Genomic DNA, 19496 nt, shown 5'->3' with positions numbered 1-19496 from the left:
CTATCTCTGTGGGATAACTGTGGGGCTCAGTGCCCACAAGGCAAGTAAAATGCTGTGTAGATAGAAGGGGTATGGTGGGTGCAGCCTCTGAATCATCACCTTACTTCCCACCACAGCCTTGGACACAGTGATGTGGATGATAAAGAGGATCATTTGGAACATGTCCACTTGCCAAGAATAAAAGTGCAGTGATCAGCCCACCAGCTCATGATTCACGGCCACTGGGGCGAGGCAGAGAGGGAGCTGGAGAGACCCAGTGCTGGCCTGGGAGTCACGGGAATTCGTGCTGTCACTCAAGTCTCACGTCCCGGAGGAGGGTCAGCACCCCTCACCTGAGTCTTCTCGTCTGAGACGTGGGCAGAGCAACACCCACCCCAGAAGGCTGAGGCGGGCATCACGTGACTGAAGCCAGTTCACCACGGCCCCATCCTCACCCAAGAGCTGTTTGACAACGCGTGTGAGGTGATATAAATGACACACGTTTGGGAAGAGATGGGGACAGGAAGAAATGAACAAAAAGTTAGAGGAAGCCCCCACCCCGAGGCATCTGTACACAGCACCTGCTTTACTGCTGCCCCAGAGTTTGACACCAGCAGAAAGCATGAGGGTCATCGGCCCCACTTTACAGAGGAAGAAACCCAAGGCTTGCAGTTCAGAGTCAACTGTCTGCACTCACAGAAGTTCGGGATGGATGCACAAGGGCTTTGAAAACCAGTCTCACCCCTGACTCAGGAAGCATCCAGTCGGGGAGTCGGGGTGAGCAGGACGTAGGGCTGGGGTAGCCACCCCCTTCCAGGAGGGGCTGAGCCTTGGCTGTGAGATCAGACGAAGGACAGAGCCAGCCTGGGAGTCAAGGTTCGGCTCCACCGCTTCTCCGCTGTGTGACCCCGTCTGGGCCACGTAGCCCTCTCTCTGAGCCTCGGTCTCCCCATCTGTAAAATGGGCGACATGTCTCCTTCCAGGACAGTCGGGAGTCTAGGCGAGTGAAGTGCTCAGTGCAGACAGCCACCTGCACCCACTGCTGCCACTTTGCACTTGTCCAGGACTCGCAGCTGCACATTTAGAGTTTATTAAATGACTTTCCTGGCACAGCCTCCCCCAACAAGCTGACAGTTTAGAAACCCGAGACGAGACAGGCGGAGGCTCCGAGGATCCAAACAGCAGCATGTATTTTTCATGCATGCTGCTCTGAGCTTCTGTGCCTCAAAGCGGCGCCCATGGGAATGAAGGGAAAGCATGAGGCTAGGGCCCCGGTTAGCCTGTCTACATCACGCAGTGGCAAATGGAGGGGGAAATCAGCCTGGGGGCTCACCTGCTGAGGGACAGAAAGATGGGACGCCCCCATCCCACCCCTTGGATATGGTGACAGAGGCTGACTTTTACTCGGGGCTGGGTACTGCTCACCTGCGTTGCCCCAACAATGACCCCACAGAGGAGGCACTGCTATTACCCCATCTCACAGATGGAGAAAGTGAGGCCTCAGGAAGTGAAATACCTTTCTCAAGAACTCACAGTTATCACCGGAGGACCTGAATGATTCAGGAACCTGCCCTTTTAAGCCCAAGGCGAAATTGTACGTCTGTAGCCCTTCATAGTTCACGAAATATTTTTCTGTTTGATCTTGTCTGACTCACCATTTGCTATGGATTGAATTGTGTCCCATCCTCTCCCACCCCCTGCAAGTTCACATACATGCTAAGTCGCTTCAGTCGTGTCCGACTCTTGGCAACCCCATGGACTTGTAGCCCACCAGGCTCCTCTGTCCATGGGGTTCTCCAGGCAAGAACACTGGAGTGAAGACTTCCTCCATTCGATCTTCCTGGCCCAGGGATCAAACCTGCATCTTTTACATCTCCTGCAATTAGCAAATGGGTTCTTTACCACTAACACCAACTGGGAAGCCCTCAAAGTCCTAACCCCCTAGGACCTCACAATGTGACCGTGTCTGAAAACAGGGTCGCTGAAAATGAAATTAGTAGGGTTTACCCTCGAGCAGGGTGGGCCTTATCCAATATGACTGATGTCCTTAGAAGAAGGGGAAATGTGGACCCCCCCCCACACACACACAAGAGCACCCCATGTGAAAAGAAAGGCGGAGAGGGATGATGATGCTTCTACGCACCAAGAAATGCCAAAAACAGCTAGCAAACCACCAGACATGGGGTGAGAGGCTGGAACAGCCTCCCTAACAACCCTCAGAGGAAACTAATTCTGTTGACATATGGATTTCTGACTTTTGGCCCCCGGACCTGGGAGACAGTAAATGTCTATTGTTATTCAGTTTGGGATAGTTTGTTATGCCAGCTCTAGGAAACAAATATATAACTCTTCTGAGAAATAGGGTCAGTTGTTCCTATTTTATTTTATTAAAAAATTTTTTTATTTAAAAAATTTTGGCTATACCTCGCAGCATGAAGGATCTTAGTTCCTTGGCCAGGTATCCAAGCCTGTACTCCATGCAGTGAGAGCAGGGTGTCTTAACCACTGGACCACCAGGGAAGCCCCCAGTTGTTCCTATTTTATAGGTAAGGAAAAGGAGACTCAGAGAAAAGAAGTGTTATAGGCCAAACAGCCAGAAGTAAGAGGGTCAGGAAACCCAATGCATTTATTTACTGTCCCAAAGCTTACCCCATCTGATTGGTGCTGCTCTCGCATATTATAATATGAAATTAAAAGGCGCTTGGTCCTTGGAAGCAAAGCTATGACCAACCTAGACAAACCTAGTATTAAAAAGCAGAGACATTACTTTGCCAGCAAAGGTCTGTATAGTCAAAGCTATGGTTTTTCCAGTGGTCATGTATGGATGTGAGAGTTGGACTGTGAAGAAAGCTGAGCACGGAAGAACTGATGCTTTTGAACTGTGGTGTTGGAGAAGACTCTTGAGAGTCCCTTGGACTGCAAGGAGATCCAACCAGTCAATCCTAAAGGAAATCAGTCCTGAATATTCTTTGGAAGGACTGATGCTGAAGCTGAAGCTCCAATACTTTGGGCACTTGATTCAAAGAACTGACTCATAAGAAAAGACACTGATGCTGGGAAAGATTGAAGGCAGGAGGAGAAGGGGATGACAGAGGATGAGATGGTTGGATGGCATCACTGACTCAATGAGTTTGAGCAAGCTCTGGGAGATGGTGAAGGCCAGGGAAGCCTGGTGTGCTGCAGTCAGTCCATGGGATCGCAAAGAGTAGGACATGACTGAGTGGCTGAGCAACATTGGCAGAGTGCTTTTCAGATTGCAAGGATTCAACATCTATCCGTCGATGGCACAAGAACCACAAAATCCTTTGCAATTACAGGGAACGTGGTAGCAGCCCCATTTCCAGTGGAGGAAAGGGGTGCTTAGGGAGGAGGATGGATTTCAGAAGGTGAAATTGAAATCAACATCCACAGTGTGTTCACCTGCTGTGGTGTGACCTTTATTCCTGCGTTCCCTGGTTTAAATGTCTGTTCTCCTGCTCACACGATCCTGGTCTGAAGAACAGTTATTTACCCCTCTTCTCTGGTCTAGCGGATAGGCCAGAATCTGTGATGAACACATCAGGACAGGTCCCTCAAAAATGTTTGAAACAGTCCTTTGATGCCACCTTGCAAGTCAGACAAGCACCCTGACCCCCACCTCCTAGGAAGGCAAGTGGAAGCAAACAGACGTGTTCCTGTCCAGCCTCCGGAAGCAACAGAATCTCATCCAGGTCTTGGAAGAACACAGCAAAGAGCAGCCTACACTGACTCCATCCCCGGCGCGAGGAAATCCAGTTCTGTGACTCGTTTTCAGCTAGATAACAGGCGTGAAGGCGAGAACAATCATTTCCTTCACAACAGACGTGTATTCGGAGCTGAGCTCCCAGACCTCTTAACCGGGAGCACCAGACTGCAAAAAACCTAATCCTGCAACACACCGGGGCCTCTGGCGGAGATGAGTCTGTGTGGCTAGGGCCTGAGTGGCCGGGGTTGCACCACTGGCGCACGCAACCTGCCTGAGACCCCAGGCACCTTCTGCACAGAGCATCCTTGCTTGATACCTTGTCTGAGAGTCCCTGACTGCAAAGACCATGACCCCACGGGGAACACACTTGCGACGGGGCTGTAATACCAGCTTGCCAGTTCTTACTCTCCATCCAGCTGTGGGCGCAGAGCCTTTTGGTTCCACCAAACTGACGGAAGGTACTGTTATCATCACAGGTGACTGTCTGTGAGCGTGTCAGTGAGGGTGGCTAACCCCTGGGACCCGAAAGCAGGGTTCCTAAGTGCGGGCTGGGGTCAGGGCAAGGTTAGGGGATGTCAGGGGTGTTTCTGCAGAGGAGTCAGCAGTGTCCCTGAGTCTTGACAGGTGAGCAGGAATTATGCAGAAGGACAAAGAAGAGGGGAGGGCATGGCAGGTGGAGATAAGAGGAGGGATAAAAGCAAGGAGGCAACAGAGACTTGGGTCTCGGAAGAAGCACCATGGTCCTGGAGGCTGGAGTGATGGGCAGCTGGGCAGTTGGTGGGGATTTCTCCCTACCCCACCTTCTCCCTAGGCCAGCCTTCCTGGCCTCCCTATCTCTGCGTTCCACCCAATGCACGCTTTTCAAGCCTTCAATGCTCCCACCTCCATCTCTCTGTAGCTTCCAGGCCCTTCTCCAGGTCAAGGTGCACACTGGTCACGCTCCCATCCAGCTGCACCCCTTGACGGCTCACCTCCCGCTCGTGTCATTATCTGACTGCTCCTCTCAGCTTTCAGAGCCCGGCCCCTGTTAAGTATCTGTTGAACGGATGGCATGCTGATTTCCAACTGTTGCTCTGGCACATCACCACAAACTCACAGCTTAACACAATGCAAATGTACTCTTCTACGGTCTGCAGGTCAGAAGCTGGAAATCGGCCAAGTGCATAGAAACCAAGGCGTCCACGGGCCTGGTTTCTTCTGGAGGCCGGGGCTCCCCTGTCCTTTCCGGTTTCTAGAGACCACCTGCCCTCCCTGGCTTGTGTCCCCACATCACATGGCCTCTCCCTGCTCCACTTCCTTGCTCACGTCTCCTCCGACTCCCCTGACTCCCTCGTGAGGACTCGCGGGATGGGATCAGTCTCTCCCAAACAGTCCAGGGAAGTCTCCTCATTGCAAAACCCTTAATTTCATCACATGAGCAGGGTCCCTTTGCTACATAAGGGAGCATACTCAAAGACTTCGGGGATTAGGATGTGGACATCTTGAAGGGGCTGTTATTCATCTTGCCACGGATGAGGATGCTAACGCAGGGGGCTCGATCTGCTGGACAACTAGAGTGGGGTGAGAGCAGATGCATGGCAGTGCTGGGGGGCATGATGGTGCTGACACGTTTGAGGTGCAGAAAACCTGTGAGGTAGGACTTCCCTGGTGGCTCAGATGGTAAAGCGTCTGCCTACAATGTGGGAGACCCGGGTTCAAGCCCTGGGTCGGGAAGATCTCCTGGAGAAGGAAATGGCAACCCACTCCAGTATCCTTGCCTGGAAAATCCCATGGACGGAAGTAGGCTCCTCCATCCATGGTGTCGCAAAGAGTCGGACACGACTGAGCAACTTCACTTCCACTTTCACACCTGTGAGCAGGGCATGCCGGGAGAATGCGTGTGGAAATTGAAAAGCTGTGCATGGGGGACTGATTATGTTAAACCAAACGGTCTAGGGTTTCACTTGAAAGAAAGGGGGACATGCTGCAAAAAAAAAAAAAAAAAAAAAGGAAGGGACATAAAGCAAGCCTACTGGTTACTTCTGTGGCCTTGGTTTCCTTGTCTGAAAACTGGGAGGATGGGCTAGGCTGAATGTCTGGTTCCATCAGGCCGTGCAGCTAGGATGTTAGTAGGGCCCGAGGCCAGGGATCTGACTGCCCAAACTGTAGCCCCTTCCCTTCTCTCCTGTCCTCTTACCCCATCCTTAAACAGCCCTGCTCTCTCTCTCTCCTCCTGTGTGTGTCTGTATTGAGATACACTTTACACACCACACGATTGGTTCAGAGGGTGCAGAGCGATGGTTTTTAGCATCTTCACAGGGTTGTGCAACTGTCATTAACTTTAGAACATGTTTATCTCGCTAAACAGAAATGCCCCCGAGCCCATGGAACCCATGACCTACTTGCTAAGCAGCCCTTCTGTGGGCCTGCTCCTCCTGGCTTCTGCCAGTCCTTTCCTCTGCTCGCTGCCAAATGGGAGGCTCACGCTGGCTGTCAGCCTATCCTACCCACGCATTCACTTCCTGACCCTCTGCCTTCAGACTTCTGCCCACATCATTCTACTGAAAGGCTTTCTGAAAGGTCAACAGTGACCCCTGGGCCAGATTCAAAGGCTTTTCCTTGGTACCTCCCAACTGGTCAGCAGTCTGGACACTAAGGACCTCCGATGGTCACGGTGGTCCCTTTACCGGCCCCCACGCCCTCCCCTGCCTGGGACGCCTCATCTTTTACGGGCAGTGTGAAGGGAAGGGATGGGGTTCTGGTCTTACCCTCTTCCTTCTTCAGTAGAAGCTAATGCCTGTGATCTGAATGCCAGCTTCACCGCACACCAGCCCTGTGAGCCTGGGCAGCTTACTTCATCTAAGCCCTCTTTCTTTATTGGTGCTTCAGGAAGAGTAACAGTACCTACCCCCTGGGGTTGTCGTGAGGATTAAATGGGTTAATTCATGGAAAGTGCTTGCTTGGAGAACTCCTGGGGACATTTGTTCTTGTTTAGTCACTCAGCCATGTCCGACTCTTTGTGACCGACCCCCTAGACTGTAGCCCGCCAGGCTCCTGGCTGTCCACGGGATTTCCCAGGCCGCTGGGCACATACAAACATGCTATGATAAGTGTCTGCTAATATTATTTTGCTCCTTCTTTTATTCAATGAGTTTATTCATAGTCATTTTTTTTTCAATAACTTCTATGCATTGGACTTCCCTGGGGTTCAAATTTCCATTAAATTCAATTGTAAGCAAGGACTTTGGACATGGATAACTCCCCCCAAAGCCTCACTTTTGCAACCTATAAGATGAAGATCATAGTAGCTGGGTCTTAGGCTTTTTGCATGCTCAGTCTCTGGCTTAGTTGTGTCTGACTCTTTTGCAACCCCATGGACTGTAGCTCACCAGGCTCCTCTGTCATAGAGTTTTCCAGGCAAGAATAGTGGAGTGAGTTGCCATTTCTTTCTCCAGGGGATATTCCCTATCCAGGGATCCAGGGACATGTCTCCTGCATTGGTAGGAGGATTCTTTACCACTGTGCCATCTGGGAAGCCTTAGGGATTTTGGAGAATTTAAATAAATTAATCCATGCAAAACCCCATGGAGTATACAGTCCATAGAATTCTCCAGGCCAGAACACTGGCATTAGCCTATCCCTTCTCCAGGGGATCTTCCCAGCCCAGGGATTGAGCCCAAGTCTCCTGCATTGCAGGCGGATTCTTTACCATCTGAGCCGCCAGGGAAGCCCCAGAACAATGCCTGGAATGTAGCAAATCTTCTAGAAATGTCAGCAGTAGTGGTAGTTGTAATTATCCTGCCTTCTTCTCTCGAGTTCAGGTGCGTTTGACTTGCCCAGGGACATCACTTGCTGTTCTACCATCACTTTAAACCAAACCCACATCTGAGCACGTTAGTTTTTTCACAGCAGCTTCCATCACTGCTAACTCGAATCACACTGCTAGCAACCGCAGTCCTGGTTTCCCAGACTCGCATCCCCTTTGTCCTTTATATCGGCTTTCCATCCTTCCCAGTGACTTGGATTCACTCATTCTCTCCCATTCCACAGCTTCCACTTTTGTGTGGGGCTTGTCCACCCAGGTGTAAAAATGTGCAGTTACCTCCTGCCTGCCCTAGTCCATCCTCCAAACCAATGAGTACACGACATACCTGCATGCATTATGTGCTTCAACATGACGCTGCCAAGTACTCTCCCTACACCCAGCTGGGCCTCTGAAGGAGCTCCTAAATCTTTTCATTTATTTATTTTTGGCTGTGTGCAGTCTTTGTTGCTGCACGCAGGCTTTCTCTAGTTGCGGCGAGTGGGGGTACTCTGTAGTGGAGCGAGGGCTTCTCATTGTGGTGGCTTCTCTTGTTTTGGGGCACAGGCTCTAGGGCACTCGGGCTTCAGTAGTTTCGGCGCACGGACTCAGTAGTTGTGCACGGGCTCAGTTGCCTTACACACGTGGGACTTCCAAGACCAGGGATCGAACCCATGTCCCCTGCATTGACAGGCGGATTCTTAACTACTGGACACCCAGGGAAGTCCCAGGAGCTTGTAAATCTTTAAAAGAGGTCTCTACCAGCCAACTGCCATCTGCCATAATTAAGTGGGACTTTTCGTGGTTTCTTCTTCAGTCTTTGCTTCTTGGTTTTGGCTTGGGTATCTGTTTCAGATAACTGGCTTCATCCTTTTTTACCTTCCCAGTCTGGTATTGGAGTTGAAGTCTGGGAGTTCTTTAAAAGCGACAACCACACCCTCCCCCATCCTTGTCTCTTGAGCCATTCCACCCTCCCTATCACTGGTTCAACAGTAATCTCCCTTTTATCATGTCAACCTCTTGCTCTGTGTCAGATAAGGGTCCCTAATCAAACTCAGCATCACATTATTTTTCCTTCATTTATTCTTTTAGGCAGACCTCTATCTTTGTAGGTTTCGTGATGTCATAGAATGAAAGACACATGTATAATTAAGCCTCAGCTAATAACATGAAGGGGAAAACGCAGGGGACCCGTAATGAGAGATTGGAGCACTCAAATCAAACAAATGAATGCATTCGGGCAGTGAACTTCACTACAGCCAAGGCAAAGAGAGATACACAAGGAAGGGCATAATTAACATAATTTACTAAGGGTAATCATACCAGATTGCTAGGGAAACAAATTCCTTTCCTACCTTCAAACAGGAGGATGACATCATCTCACAGACCAGCTCCAGGAGAATTTCTGCAGTGATGGGAATGTCCTTCCCTCTCTGCATGGTCCAATATGGTAGCCACTAGCCACAGGCAACTACTGACCACTTGAAATGTGGCCAAGGAACTGAATTTTTCATTTGACTTAATTAAATTAAATTAAATTTGGATAGCTATCTGTGGCTACTGGTACCATAATTAGAGTGTAATCACAGACTTATATGTAAATAATGTTGTAAAATATCTTTAATGGAATATTATAAAATTGTCAAGACCTTCCTGCAACCCTGTATCTGTTTGCTAGGGCTGCCATTACAAAATATTGCAGACTTGGAGGTGGTATTAAATAACAGAAATGTATTTTCTCAAATCCTGGAGGCTGGGAGTCCAAGATCAAGGTGTTGGTAGGGTTGGACACATTCTGGGCCTCTTTCCTGGGCTTGCAGATGGCCATCTTTTCATAAGACCATGTCCTCACTTAGTCTTTATGCAAACATCCCTCATGTCTCTCTTCAACCTAATCTCTCTTCTTATAAGAACACCAGTTGGATTGTATTAGGGTTACTCAAAGGCCTCATTTTAATTATCTCTTTAAAGGCCTGTCTCTAAATACAGTCATATTCTGTGGTACTGGGATTTGCAGCTTTAACGTGTGAATATCAGGGAGTACACAATTCAGCTCATAAGTTTCCTCTGTGTGCTATTAAATAGCAGACAGGTAAAGGCGTTTGTGATCAGAAGCCAGAGCTGTATACTCCAGGTGTGTGTCCTAGTGCCATACTTGGGGCCAAGATGTGCTTCCAGGAATTGAGAGATGAAATGATGTCATATTCCTTAGGCCACAGTCTCTAAATAACAATCTTCTCACCCAGAATGTCAACTCATTCTCCTTTAAAGTGAAGTCTCTCAGTCGTGTCCGACTCTTTGTGACCCCCTGGACTGTAGCCTACCAGGCTCCTCCATCCATGGGATTTTCCAGGCAAGAATACTGGAGTGGGTTGCCCTTTCTTTCTCCAGGAGATCTTCCCGACCCAGGGATTGAACCGGGATCTCCCGCATTGTAGGCAGACGCTTTACCGTCTGAGCCTGGCAGCAAAGGCAAGGCCAGTTCAAACCCGAGATTTGGACTCCATTGAGCAGATCGGCCTTATTTCCTCTCGTCCTTTGTTCCCGTTCCTCGGCTTTGTTCAGACTTCTCTACCCCAGGTACCCCATACTCATTCCCACTTCTCTGATTGTCTTCACGCTGTCCTTCCTGCGGGCAATACTTTGCTTTTATAAACCCCAACATCATCCTAAGAATCTATATTCTACTAATCTCTACCAAGACCTAACTCATTCTCAAAACCATCTCTGAACATTCATTCTTCCTTAACACCATTCTCCTCTGTTTTCAAATTCCAGTCACACTTGAAACTGACATCCCAAAATTGAAAATGCAGTTCTTCTGTTTCATAGGTCTTAGGGATTGTCTCAGGAATTAAATCATAAACGTAAGGGTCAGGGAACAAGTGACCTATCCCTTCTGTAGATGTGACATCTTAATACAGTATGAGCACATAGTAGGTGCCCAATAATGTCTCTGCTGCTTGATTGACAGATGTATTTTTTTCTCCCTTTCCCATCTCTGAACTGTTTTTACAGTTTTATGTACAGCTGCACATTTATTATCTGGAGACAAATCTGAGGCTGCAGCATATCACCCAAGGTGTGTATAACATTTACAATAAAGTTGAAGATAGATGGCTAAAAAGGAACCCTAATCATCTCTGATATTATTAATTCCTCTAGTTTGAGTTCTCAGAGAGCCCAAGAAAATTTTCTTTTAATCTCTATGGGCTTTCTGTCCCATAGATGAAGTTATAGAGCTGGCCTGAGAAGTAATTTTGTAAACTCATTTACCAAAGGGGATGGGGGAGACTCACTGTAGTCATCCTTCAGAGGTTTGCAAGTAATAAGCATGCTCTGTTCTCTTCAAGCCCAGAAGAGCTGTGTGGGCTTGATAAATAGCCAAGCTTGGCCCAAGTGCAGCTTCTAAAATGCTGTCTGTAAATACTGCTGAAGAGACCATCAAAACGTTGGTGGGTGTTGCTGATGAGTGACTGTGGGTGCTTTTGTTAGCAAACAGGGCAGCTGCCCCTCCCCACTCTGTGAATGACTAGCCTGCTGCAGGGGCTGTAATTCCTTTGCTTTCCTGGTGCCTGTCTTAACCAATATGACGTCTTTGATTTTTTTTAATCAAATCAAATTCATTAGTTATTTTTGGCTATGCTGGTTCTTCACTGTTGCACGGGCTTTTCTCTAAGTGTGGTACTCAGACTTCTCATTTCAGTGGTTTCTCTTGTTGTGGAACACAGACTCTAGGGCACACGGGCTTCAGTGGTTGCAGCTCCTGGACTCTAGAGCACAGGCTCAATAGTTGTGGTGCAAGGGCTTATTTGCACCGAGGCATATGGGATCTTTGAGCAGGGTTCAAACCTGAATCTCCTGCATTGATAGGTGAATGCTTTACCACTGAGCCACCAGGGAAGCCTCAATACAGCTTCATATAAAGTGGTGGTTCTCAACTAGGGAAGGTTTTGCCTTCTCCCTATCCCTCCTGGGGAACATTTGGCAATGGCTGGAAACAGTTTTTGTTGTCATAGCTGGCAGTGGGGGCGGGGAGCTATTGGTTTAGTGGGAGCAAAACCACCCCCAGAGGGGTGAGAATTGGTTCCTGGAGGATTTTTTTAAAAAGTCTTACACTTTTAATATGTGTAAAGCACAAATATACATACAGGACATAGATAGATGATAGATGGGTAGGTAGGTAGATGGTATATCTGTGGGACTAAAGTTTCACAGAGGAGGTTAATTAAGAAAAAAGTATTAAAAAAAAAAAAACTCCATATGGGACAGTAATTTTAAAAGGTTGGAAAGACTGCTTTATAGAAACTTCTCCCCCCACTGCCACTTACTTGCCAACATATACCGTAGTTTATTCCTTCCAGAACTTACTGCAGTTGGAGAACACCCTACTTAATTTTGTTCACTTGGGTTTTTCTTTTTTTGGGGGGCAGGTGGTTATTTTTTAAATTATGAAAGTGTAATAACACATTTACAGGAGACTTGGAAAATATGGAGCAAGGTTACATTTAGTTCCACTATACATTACAATTATTTTTTAAGGAGATAAATTAATATTTTTAGTTGGTGTTTCAATATCAAACTCTCAAAAATTAATAGAATGAATATATAGAAAAGTTGAAGGATATAGTAGACCTGAAAAGCACTATGAACCAATTCAACATAATTCAGATTTATACAATTTTCACACAACAGTAGGATACAGATTCTATTCAATTTCCCATAGACTATAAACTAGGAGACACTGGAACATATCCAGGGACATAAAACAAGGTGCAAACATGTCATGTCTAAAGGTGTCACTTGAGTTCTTCTGCCCCACTGCTCTGAAAGTGAGCTTGAAGCTGAGGGACCTTGGCCATCTGCTTGCCACTGTGACCCCCAACAATGCATAGTGTTGGGCATGCAATTGTTATTCAGTTCACATTTGCTGATTCAAGAGCATTGTAAGCAAGGAATGATTTCCAATACCAGACCAAGGACCCACTGGATCAACCAGACCCCTCTTCAATTGTAGGCCTCACTTCAATGCTACCAGATTTGTTGGATCCCTTCTGGAAAGTAAGCTGAAGTCTCTTCTTTGCTCCATGGTCAAGTTAATCTCTTATACCTGGTCTCCACTAGCCCAGGTTTACCCTTCTCCCCGACCTCTGAGACCAGCCATTCTACAGTCTAGCCCTTTCCTCTTCCAATGAGAGGCCACAGTGAATACCACACAGATGTCTGACCCATTAAATTAAAACATTTTCAAGAAAAATATAACCGTAGGCTAACCATCTTGGAACTTACACAGCAGAGGAAACGTATGATTATCTGATTTGACTTAGCAATCAATGGAATTACAGTGAACACGGGCAGAAGAAAAAAGACTGGAAGGAAGTAAACCAGAATATTAACAGTGTTACCCATCTCTGGAATGTGGATTTTCAGTTTATTTTTTCCTATGTCTTTGGGTAATTTAGGAGTTTCTTATAATAAACACATATTTCTTTTACCCTAAAAGAGAAGGGGTTTTGGTGGCTGGGTTTTTAAAGCACCATTTATGATATTGCTGTGTCAAGGAGGCATATATAGGCTTGATCCACGGATCCAGGACTGGCCCTATTTGATTACATGGTGATTCCTACAAAAATATTTTGGGTGGGAGGGATTTCTGTGCTCAGGAAAGCCATTGGATTTTGGCCAACCTAGTCCATTAGGCAAACAGCACCAAGTTTCATGCCAGGATGACGGCTACTGTTTGTCCCAAAGAATATTTTATATTTGTTAGATTTTTCATAAGTGTCCATGATTCCTCAAAATACAAGACATTCATTCATGCTATATGCAAAAACCAACCAAACAAACAAAAGAACACAAGCCCACATCTTTCACAGTATTTTCCAAGGGCTTCTTGGCTGCCTGAAGCCAAGCTCGTGACATCCGGACCAAGGAAGATTTCTTAATGAAATGTCTCTTGAAGCCTAGAACACATTTCTTCGTTTCTTCCTCACGGGTAGCTCCCATGACTGACTTCCCAAATATCCAAAACCACTCCTGTCCTGAAGAATTTTCTAGACACTCCTTCCTCCTAGCCCATCTCCCCTGAACCACTGCAGCCAGTTCACCCTTCAGTATTTGAGGAGTTCTTGTTTTGTGTAATCAAGGAATGCTTTCAAATACTAGAACTTCAGCAGATCAGTTAATAAAAAGACTCAAACACTAGATCTAGCAATTCATGAATAATTACAGTGCCCAGGGTGAAGTTAACGACATCTGGAAGGGGATCCAAGCACCCAGGCTTGGCACACAAATTATTTCAGCTCTGAGTCATTGTCTGCTCTGACCTCGGTCTCATATACCCGCAAGTGAGGATGTAATTGATGTTGCAACAATGTACACGCTCTCTTGGAGTCAAGGCGAATCCTACATACCCATCAAAGTTCAGTGACCTACTGGGAAAGGTTCATGGCACAAGAGGCAAATTGACACACGTGGTTTAAGAACCACTATGAAACTTGAAGTATATCTTACATTCATAGCACTCCACACTCTAGGACAATGACATTTAGGATCCTCATTTAAAACAAACAAGCCTGGTGGGGGGTGGTGGTGGTGGTAAGAATCCCTTAATAAAAGATTGGATCTGGCTACCCAAATCTGCCAGAATTAAAAGGAAAAGACTATCTGCTGGGGGAAACATCATCCTTACCTCCTCCAGGGCCCATAGAGAGTCCACCACGGGCTTGATCTTCTTCTGGTTGTAGAGTGCAATGAGCTTGTCCACCACTCCCCGAATGAGGCCAGCACGGCCCTGTTTGAAGAGCAGGTTTAGAAGGGAAAACCCTGCGATGACTTTGTTCTCTTCATATAGCTTGATGGGGTTCACCTTCTCGACTTGCCACCACTGGAAAGAGAGAAGGTGTGGGTGACAAGGAGTCAGTGCTGGGCAGGCTGGGGGGATTCCCGTTGGCCAGGAGGTACCTCTGGCTGGTGTATTTTTGTAAGTGCCTCCTATGCTGGGCGCTGCCATGAGTGCACAGTGATGCTTCGAAGATGCTCAGGATCTAGATCGGGGAGAGCCCTTTACGAAGACAGCTCCTAGGCCACATGTGACCAGACTGCTGAGTCACACAGTTGGAATCGTGATCTGGAGCTGGATCCTGCCTGACAATCTGCTCCCAGTTACTCTCCAGGCTTCATTTTTCTCAGTGATGGGATGTGGCAGGATACTGCCTCTGAGGTTTCCTGGGAGAGTTTAGCCTAAAGCACTTGGCTTAGTGGATGGTGGTGGTGGTGGTGATGGGCTGGTGAAGGGAGCAGAGTGGCAGAGAAGTCCAAGCGAGGTGTGGGTGCGGTGGGGTGCCTGTGGAAGCAGCTTTCCTTGCAGGGCACAGCAGCAAGGCTGGGTGGGGGGGGGGGGGGGGCGGGTGGACAGGGTTGGAAAACACCAGATAAAAAAGAGAAGAGAAGCATAACGGAGGAAGAAGGAACAGCATGATGGAGTGATGAAGCCAGAGCGTTGGGACTAAATTGGTGGGTCTCAGCTAAGGGCAGTTTTACCCTCCCCCCTCCCAAAGGACATTTGGTAAATGTTTGGGATTTTTTTTTGTTGTGATGACTCAAGGCAGGGAATGAACTGGCATCTACTGGGAAGAAGCCAGTGTGTGTGTGCTCACTCGGGTCCAACCCTTTACTACCCCTTGAACTACAGCCCGCCAGCCTCCTCTGTCCATGGAATTTTCTAGGCAAGAATGCTGGAGTGGGTTACTGGAGTATTTCCTACTCTGGGATCTTCCCAACCCAGGGGTAAAACCCATGTCTTGCATCTCCTGCACTGGCAGGTGGATTCTTTGCCACTGCACCACCTGGGAATTGGGAAAAAGCCAGGGATGTTGCTAAAATCCTGCAATACACAGGGCAGGTCCTTGAGACAAAATTATCCATCCGTAAATGTCACTAGCACTAAGGTCCTAAGTGGGAAAGCCACACCTGACAAGTACGGCTGCCTTATTTCCTGTCTCCCATCTTCCACTTTAGACATGAAAAATAAGTGAGTGAAAGTGAAAGTTACTCAGTCGTGTCTGACTCTTTGCAAACCCATGAACTATACAGTCCATGGAATTCTCCAGGCCAGAATACTGGAGTGGGTAGCCTTTCCTTTATCCAGGGGGTCTTCCCAACCCAGGGGTTGAACCCAGGTCTCCCGCATTGCAGGCAGATTCTTTACTAGCTGAGCTACCAGGAAAGCCCAAGAATGCTGGAGTGGGTAGCCTATCCCTTCTCCAGCAGATCTTCCCGTCCCAGGGATCTAACCAGGGTCTCTTGCATTGCACGTGGATTCTTTACCAGCTGAGCTATCAGGGAAGCCATAAGTAGGAAAAATAAGTAGATAACTCATTAGCAAACCACAGAAATATTTATCCAATTGCTTTTCTCTGTCTTGATTATGTCCCCTTTGGTTCTTGTTAGACTTTAGAAATTTGAAGTTCCAGCTTCTGGAAGACTCTTAAGAGATTAAAATGGTTACTAACTAGTTTAATACAGAAGGCAAAGAGCCATGTGATGGATACTTAGGAACATTTATGATATTAACATTTATGTTATGGTTTGTTTCCTTTACATCCTGCCTCCTTCCAGGATTGAGGAAGCTCAAAAAAGTAAAATACTTTTAAGAGCGGGGACATGAGATGGTTGGAAAATACGTCTAAGAAAGACAGGTTGTCAACAGGGGTAAGGTTCATGCCCAACATTTTCACCAAAACCCAGTCCCCAGGGGCCCCAGGGCCAGCTCTAGAAGAGACATGTATTTGGCCTGGGCTGCTTGCCACAGACGTGGAGGCAGAGAAATGATTAATAACTTGATTCATAGTGTATGCATAGTGCTTCTAGCAGCGTTTGTGAAATGAAAGCTCACTGAGCCTATCGTTGCTGCCCAGTCGTGGTTAAGTGAGTTCCAGAGTCCAGCGCCTGCTTCTGAATCCCACTCTGTCACTCGGCGTGCAACTGTGAGCAAATCGCTTAACCTGTGTTCAGTGTCCCCACCATACCTCGCAGGGTCGTCATGGGGAATAAGTGTGTTAACACGTACAAATGACTTAGCTCAGCATCTGGCATGTAGTATGTGGTCTATAAGTATGAAACCTTTTTATCATCGGAAGTTGGAGAGATATTTTGGCTTAAGTGAGTAAGAGTTTTGGATCTGGAGTCAGACTGCTCTTGAAATGTTGACTTCAATTGTTATTGTCATTACCCTTATGATCTAAAAACAAATGGCATGTGAACACACACTCTGTAAGAGTTTTAAGTGGGAACATCAGTAGGATAGCTGTGTGAGAAATTCCTGTATGAGTCCAACTATACCTTCGATTTCTAAGCTTTTCTCCAATGTACAGAAGAAAATGCCTTTCTAGAACCTTCCAGAACAAAGCCATCATTCCACTGCCTCAGCATGCCCTACCTTCAATTTGCTTCTAACCGACCAACTAATATTGAACCTGGCCTCTGAAAGGGAACAAACTTTGTTCTTGACCTCCAGCTATAAAGCCTTCTGGTAATCAGAAGCCTTGTTCTGGGCAGGAGAATCTTACCCTCCATCCTGGCTGTTTTTACAAGCGCCTTCATCGAACCTGGGCACACTGCAATTATTTCATTAACACTGTGTGTTGTGATTGTGCATGTAGGGGAGAAAGGGAAAACACTTCTTACAATTGTATGTAATTTCAGAGCAATTTGGTTCCCCACAGCAGGCCGTCAGCATCACATTAATTACAGCCACAGCAATGAAACAGCTGCCAAGGACACAAAGCCTGTCTTCAGGGGACATGATCCAGACAGCATCCTTCATTAGGCTCCATTCTTGCTCCCCTGTTTATCCCATGGCTGCGTAATCCTTGACCTGAACTTTGAAGTTCAAACGCAAGCAGAGGCCCTTTCATTCCACTCTCAGGGCAGGAAGTATTGATCATTCCACAATCAGGGGCCATTTGGGAATAAAGCCTTTGGCAATCAGAGTTGGCACTTTGAGGGCATCTGGATACCTCCACAGTGTCATGCTGAGAGTAAATTCTAAACCCCTTGCCCCGGTTTTGTCTGACTGCCCTATTCATAATGCCTCTACCCCATTCTGTTCTTTTCTGTTGCAACACCCTATTTCATCCCTTTCAGAGATGTTCTGCCAAGCATCTTATTAATATGTGTTACTTATTTCAGCTTGTCTGCCTCCCTCCCAAGGACATCAAGTGTGCCAGCCTAATTCACTGCAGTACCCGGTGCTTGGCACAGCACCACAAATAGTAGGTGCTCAGAAGATGCTCACAGAGTGAGTCCATCAGCATCTCACTGGCTGCTGGGGAGGGTAGAGGAGAGAGGACGAAGGCAGGCTCTGATGAGACGCTGCCACTCCTTGTTGTGGGTGTGGAGGTAAAAATGCAGGTTCAAGTCCAAATTAGTTTAATTCCAGCAACTGTAGCTCTAGGTGGGAATGCAGACCTGAGTAGGTTCGTGATGCAGTGAATGTACCAGGAACGCAGCTTCTCAATTGCAGACACAGTAACCACTGTATTCAGACATGAGCATCTATGCTAGGGTTCACACACTTGCCCCTATCACAGTACCGCCCCAGGAGCTTGAGAAAATTTGAGGTCCCATTGTATCTCCAAGCCAGTAGAATAAGGATATGGAGAAATGTCAGGCAGCCCTGGAGACCCGGTTAGAAAGTAGCCAAACTGAAAGGCTGGTCTCTCCACGGACCAAACAAACTTCACTAATGCTAAGTTTATTCTTGACCAATGATTAAGAACACCAACAATCTCTGTTGAAATAAGAAACAAAGCTTTCTGGAGTTTCTCTGACTCTCTCACCTCTCTGCTTCATTTGAACAAAAGCGCCCCAAATCACAGTCCTGACCATGTGTAATGAGCAGGGTGGGAACACGGGCTGTCTTGCAAATGAATGATGCAGATGAAAGACAAACAAGAGTTGGCCTATCAGGTCCATGTCCTTAGAAGAGCTTACAGCATGCCAAGCACCACACCACCCCCGTTCGTTAGACGTGCATGGATACTTACTGATTTTGCAAAGCTGAAGAAGCTCTTGGTCTCTCCAGTCACCATGTTGGATGAACCTGCAAAGGGAAGACTCCTAAGTCAAGCTCATGACAATCAATCTCTTGGTTCACATGGAAGAATGGCAGTTGTTTGGCCCCAAACTGTCAAGAGCTTGAACAGAAATTTAATTCAGCCTTGGAAAAGTGAGGGAAATGGAGGGGGTGGGTGGTGTCAAGCCAACAATTTTAACTAAGTATCACTGGATCAAAGAGGAAGTAACATTTCTCAAGGCGACCGTTTCATCGCTTGGGAAAATTGGTCATGCGGCAAAAATGTGATTTAAGCCAACATTCTAATAAAGTGATGGGCTGCCAAAATGTCTTGTTGGTTCCGTTCTTGGAGACTGAGAAATGAACTCATTTGTGAGCTTCCTTTATGGTTTTAATTTGATTCCTCGGTGAGTGAGAGGCTTGGGGAGATGACATTGACTGGGCATTTAAGTGGTGGGGAGAGGCGGGGCTGGGCTAGAATTTAGATGGATGGAAATACACGGTACAGAGCAACAGGTGAGGGTGAAAACAGGTTCAGAAGCCAAGGAAATGGTGTGACTCATGTTACCTCCAAAGAAGTCTGGGCAGAAAGGAGAAAACCATTTGAGACCAAAGGTGTAGGTAACCGAGCTTTGCTAGTGAGAACAAGTGATATTCAGAGGGAAGACAGGAAGCTGAGTCTACTCGTGCAGAAAGAAAAGACCTCCTCCTGGGTTCTGGGTTGGGTGGAAGGTGAGAGATACTATACAATATTGGTGGCTTTTCAACAACTCCTCTGCTTTGTCCCCACAGATTTGGGACTAGGATCTTCTCAGAGAACCGGTAAATGAGAAAATCAATGTCTGTCTTAAACTCACTTCTTCGGCATTGGTGAACTTGCTTCTCCTTTTATGGCATGGCTTTTACGGGATACAAACATCACGGCACTAGGCTTT

The 19496-nt window shown here is 47.1% G+C and overlaps 1 protein-coding gene across 1 annotated transcript in view; it reads right to left on the bottom strand.

Annotated features, from left to right (window-relative positions):
* Nucleotides 1-19496, bottom strand: part of VAT1L (vesicle amine transport 1 like) — a 166410-nt gene that overhangs the window by 61686 nt on the left and 85228 nt on the right. The window contains exons 6-7 of the mRNA XM_019980143.2: nt 18533-18588; nt 14176-14370 (exon numbers count right to left, since the gene is read on the bottom strand). Coding sequence (XP_019835702.2) covers nt 14176-14370; nt 18533-18588 — 251 coding nt within the window. The remainder of the gene's footprint in view (nt 1-14175; nt 14371-18532; nt 18589-19496) is intronic.

The sequence above is a fragment of the Bos indicus genome, chromosome 18, assembly GCF_029378745.1.
Source record: "Bos indicus isolate NIAB-ARS_2022 breed Sahiwal x Tharparkar chromosome 18, NIAB-ARS_B.indTharparkar_mat_pri_1.0, whole genome shotgun sequence".
In the NCBI taxonomy this organism is placed as follows: Eukaryota; Metazoa; Chordata; class Mammalia; order Artiodactyla; family Bovidae; genus Bos; species Bos indicus.
Note: the sequence above shows the minus strand (reverse complement) of the source record. Positions and strands in the feature narration are given on the sequence as shown.